This window comes from Dasypus novemcinctus, chromosome 10 (assembly GCF_030445035.2).
Source record: "Dasypus novemcinctus isolate mDasNov1 chromosome 10, mDasNov1.1.hap2, whole genome shotgun sequence".
Lineage (NCBI taxonomy): Eukaryota > Metazoa > Chordata > Mammalia > Cingulata > Dasypodidae > Dasypus > Dasypus novemcinctus.
In genome coordinates, this window is record NC_080682.1 from 100,025,623 (window position 1) to 100,030,830 (window position 5,208).

General features: G+C 36.3%; 1 protein-coding gene across 1 annotated transcript; it reads left to right on the forward strand.

Annotated features, from left to right (window-relative positions):
• Nucleotides 1-460: 460 nt before the first annotated feature.
• LOC101441627 (olfactory receptor 52R1-like) lies at nucleotides 461-1,407 on the forward strand. Its single transcript, XM_012523639.3, is given in 2 exon segments — nucleotides 461-842; nucleotides 845-1,407. Coding segments are annotated over 2 exon segments (939 nt in total). The 5' UTR covers nucleotides 461-466.
• The last annotated feature ends 3,801 nt before the right edge of the window (nucleotides 1,408-5,208 follow it).

Genomic DNA, 5,208 nt, shown 5'->3' on the forward strand with positions numbered 1-5,208 from the left:
AGGGCTTTTAATCTGTGTTTTCCAAACCTGCTTATTACCCTTCAGAGTTATACATGTAAATGGCTTAAATGATGAAAGGAGCTATAGGAATTTGTTGAACAGGTAAATTCTTCTTCTAAAGAATAAGGGAAAGCATGACCATGATATTATTTGCCAAAATAGTTTTTATTTTGCATATTCTCTTTAAAGAAAAATATTTATTCTTACAAAATAATTAAACTTCAACTTATATGCTCTGAACCCATTTTGAAAGGAAATAAATATGAATAAATTATTAGGGGTAGCATTACTTCATGTTGAAAAATCATATTAAAACAGTTCAAATTATCCAGTTTATCATTAAACCCAACTTCCACATTACCATATTGCCCTAACCAAAAGACTTTTATTAATCATGAATATTTGCTTTGTTTGTTATCACCTGCAGAAAGTGGTACCTCCCAATAGAGAAAAAGTTTGCCAAACCATGATGTTGGTTTCTGGGAACAGCTCTTCACATCCTGCATCCTTTATTCTGCTTGGAATGCCAGGACTTGAGAGTTCCCACTTCTGGGTTGCCTTTCCATTCTGTGCTTTGTATGCTTTCACTGTACTGGGCAATATCACTGTCCTTCATATAATCCAAACTAACCATATACTCCATGAGCCCATGTACCTCTTTCTGGCCATGCTGGCTTTCACTGACCTGGTCCTCTCCACCTCAATCCAACCTAAAATGCTGGCTATACTCTGGTTTCATTCTCATGAGATTGAATACCATGGCTGCCTAATCCAGATATTCATTCATGCCTTCTCTTCAGTGGAGTCTGGGGTGCTCATGACCATGGCCTTGGACCATTATGTGGCTGCTTCCCACTGTGCCACTCCAGTATCCTGACCCCATATGCCATGGGAAAAGTGGGGGTGGTTGTGATGATAAGAGGAATGCTGTGGGTGAGCCCCTTCTGCTTCATGGTCTCCAGAATGCCCTTTTGCAACAACCAGGTCATTCCTCAATCATACTGTGAGCAAATGGCTTTGCTGAAGTTGGTGTGTGCTGACACTAGAGCCAGTCGTGGATACAGTTTCTTTGCAGCTTTCTCTGCCGGTGACTTTGATATAATTGTCATCAGTATCTCCTATATCATGATTCTGAGAGCTGTGCTGCAGTTGCCCTCAGGTGAAGACTGGCTCAAGACTTTTGGCACAGGTAGTTCCAATATTTGTGCGATGTTAACCTTTTATATCCCAGCCCTCTTTACTTTCCTCACTCACCGCTTTGGCCATCATGTGCCCCAAGTTATACACATCATGTTTGCTAATCTCTATTTAATCGTACCTCCCATGTTCAATCCCATCATCTATGGAGTTGGAATCAAACAGATCAGGGAGAGGATTATACAAGGATGTTGTGGAAAAGATCCCTGAGCTAGGGCTCACAGAATTACCACCTCTTTAATCATCACTTAGTTCTGTGGATTCTATGTGGAAATGTGCCAGACCATCACATATTCCTTTAAAGTCATCTCTGTGAACAAGTTGCCCAGAGGTTGGCAACCGTCCAGTGGCAAGAGAAACAATTTCAGGACATGCAGATCAAGAATGAGGTCAATGGCCAAGATGTTCTGATGCACAGAGATGTGGTTGATATAAAAAAGTAAATCGACCTATGTTCTTCATCAGAAGAGAATAAGAAAAATATTTTCATCTTTCTAATTAGTTTTTTTTAATTCATTTATTTATGTACAATAATGTCTTTCAACATTGATTATAATAGTGGAAGGGGCTTAAAATTTCATCCATAACTGTTTAGTTAAATAAGCCAAAGCCCCTCTATAACATGAGTACTAGGCAACTGTTAAAGACGATGAGGTTCTCTGTTATGTAAGTGTTATAACCTCAGCAATTTACCTTACTGCTTTAGACTTAGTTTTTTTCTTATGTAAATGGAGATAACAATCTTATCTAACTCACTGATTATTTTGAATATAAAACGAGTTAATTTATGTCAAATTCTGAAAAAAAATTTACAGCATATAGCTAATTATATATGCTGGATTTTATTATCTATACCATATTATATATTTTAGCTGCATTGTATAGGTAGTCATATGAACAAATCCAATTGCAAGACAATATGTATGTATGTGTATGTATTTATAATTATACACACATGATGAATGCGCAGAAGAGTATATATATTAATATGTATACATATACATTTGTGGATGTGATATAGGTGATGATATCTATGTATTACTTCTAGTAAAATTTAACAAGGTGATTTGATTATAGAAACAATCCAAAGTCCAAACAATCCAGTGTCTTCTAAATAAGGGAGAAAATTAAATCACATTTGCAAAATATTTCTAATGCTAATGAGTAATTCAACACAAAATATTTGTAATCAGTTATTAGTCTATAGGTGAAGGTATTATAATCAGATGTAAAATATTTTGATTTTTGTAGAGTTTACCAATTCCTATAAAATGTACTTAAAGGAAGTCAAAGTAGAATATTTTTATGTACCTTTAGTTTTATATAGTTGCACTTCTTTATGGAACAATCCACCATGGACTTTTGCTTATTACATAAATTTCATTTACTTTACCTGCTTGATTATAAGATGTTTGTTTAGTACTAAAGAACTTATTATTTAACTAAGCCAACACTCCATTGTCAAAATTATGACTGTGTTCATGGTTTGGACCACATTAATAGCCTTAAATACCAAAGCCTAACATTCCCTTGTTTTCTGTTGGAATAACTTTAGCATTATTGTCTCCTGGGAACTAAGGGTAATTACCACCTCTGACTCTTGCACTGTTCTGATATTGCTATTAATTCTGTTTTATGGAGGTTAAAGAATAAAATGGTGAGGTCATTAGAAATTATAAAAGAATGTTTTAGATATTTCAGCTCAGAAATAAATGGTAGTGTTGATCAAAGCTCCAAGGAGTAGGCAATTAATTATGAGTGATTAAGAAACATAAAAGAGCACTTCCTTATCACATTAGGACTGATTGTTTCATTGTGCTTTTAAGTACTAGTCAACCCAACACTCTAGCTATATACACATGATCTTATTTTCTAATAGCATCTGAAAACTTGACAGAGTCCAGTTTCTCTATTCTGGCCAAATTTGGTTTTATTTTTGAGATATATTTTACATCTAATAAAATACAGAAAACTCAAATTTTTATGCCCAAGAGTTGTGACAATTATAAAGTTCTTGAAACCAATCAAAATGACAAATAGAAACCTACCATTATCCTAGAAATTTCCTCATGCCCATTTTCCATTAATTCCCCTGGCTCACTCCAGAAAATACCACCAACTTTCTGATTTCTATCCTTATCATTTTAGTTGTTCTTGAACTTCATATAAATGGAATAATGCAATATGTACTTTTTAAAAAAGTGTGATATTTAAATTTATTTTTTAAATATACTTTTTTATTTTAAAAATATACTTAGATTACATAAAATGCTATGCAAACAAAACGTAAGGGATTCCCATAGGTCCTATTCCCCGCACCTCCCACCCTTCCCCACATTAACAACTTCTTTCATTAGTGTGGTATATTCATTACAATTGATGGACACATTTGTAACACTGCCACTAAGCATGGATTATAGCTTACATTGTAGTTTATACTCTCTCCTACTCAATTCTGAAGGTAATTGGCAGAATATATAATGGCCTGTATCTGTCATTGCAATGTCATTCAGGGCAATTCAAGTCCCAAAAATGCCCTCATATTACACCTCTTTTTCCCTCTCCCTGACTTCAGCACCTCCAGTGTACACTTTCTCCATATCAATGATACAATTTCTTCCATTGCTAGAGTCACAATAAGTCTATAGTAGAATACCAGTTAGTCTACTCTATTTCATAATTTATTCCCCAATCCTGAGGTTTCTGGGATGGTGATACCCAGGCCTTCTCTAATTGATAGGGGGACCTGATCCTATAGGGCTGATGGATGGAACTCAGTTGCTTGCAGTTGTAGTCTCTCTCAGTTCCTTGGTATGGTGGTTGTCCATCCATACCTCCTAGTTAGTTGTCCTGAGTGAGTCCAATGACATGGAGAGCAGGTGTTGCAACTCTGCTGAGACTTATGGCCCAGCTGGCACATGGACAGTCCAAAGATTCAAGTCTCTTTAATGTACAGCTACCAACTCCAGCACCAACTATAGATTCAAATAGAAGGGATAGAGGAGGCATGTGTAGAGAAACCACAACTGAGTCCAACTCTGTCATTCTTAGGAACACAAACACCAAAGTAGGGTCCACAGGGAAGGCACCAAACTCCAGAGTATCTGCCATGACCATAAGACCTGAGTATCTACAGAGCCCTCAGGAGCCCCACTAATTGGGGTAGTATCTATTTTGGAGGTCTGTGAGATCCTGATGAGATGTGCATAAGCATTACCTCTGGGATGACCTCTCAACTCACTTTAAAGACTCTATTTATAAAATCTCATTTGTCTTTACCTTTTCCCCCTTTTGGTCTAAGTCTTTCTCTAGTTGCATTGCACGTTGGTAATCACTTGGTGCCAGAGAGGCTCATCCCTGAGAGTCAGGTCCCATGCTGGGGGAAGGTAATACATTTATATACTGAGTATGGCATAAAGAGAGGTCACATTTGAGCAACATGTAGGCTCTCAGGAGGTAACTCTTAGGTACCCTGCAGCACTAGGCTAAGTTACAATTTCAAGAGCAAAGGTTCATGAGCATAATTGTCAATATCAAGGGCCCATCAATGGACCATTCTTCTTCACTAGTCATTGCCCTGTACTTGGGGGATTGTTGCTATCCCATTAGAGAATGTGGCTGAGCTCCCCAGCATAAGAATTCAATATTCTTCAGGTTATTGTGTGAATCTCCACCCACTGTGACAATGCCCCATGAACATTTGAACACATTTGTGTACCCTATATGTATGTCCAGAACTTCCTCCCATGAATCCCCATCACTGACACCCCAAACAATAACCCTCCTCTGCCACTGTTGTAACCCTTCTATATTCCAAAATTTCTTAAAAAATGAGGCCAAGAATACTGTAAAATACATTTAATCAGAAAATAAAATAATAATGATAAATTTAAACATAACATATAATAATTTAGAAAAAATAAAATAAAATTTAAAAATTGGGACACTAAAGATAATGAAAAATACTTTTTAAAAATTTTTGACGTTTGCCTTTCATCACTGTACTATCTG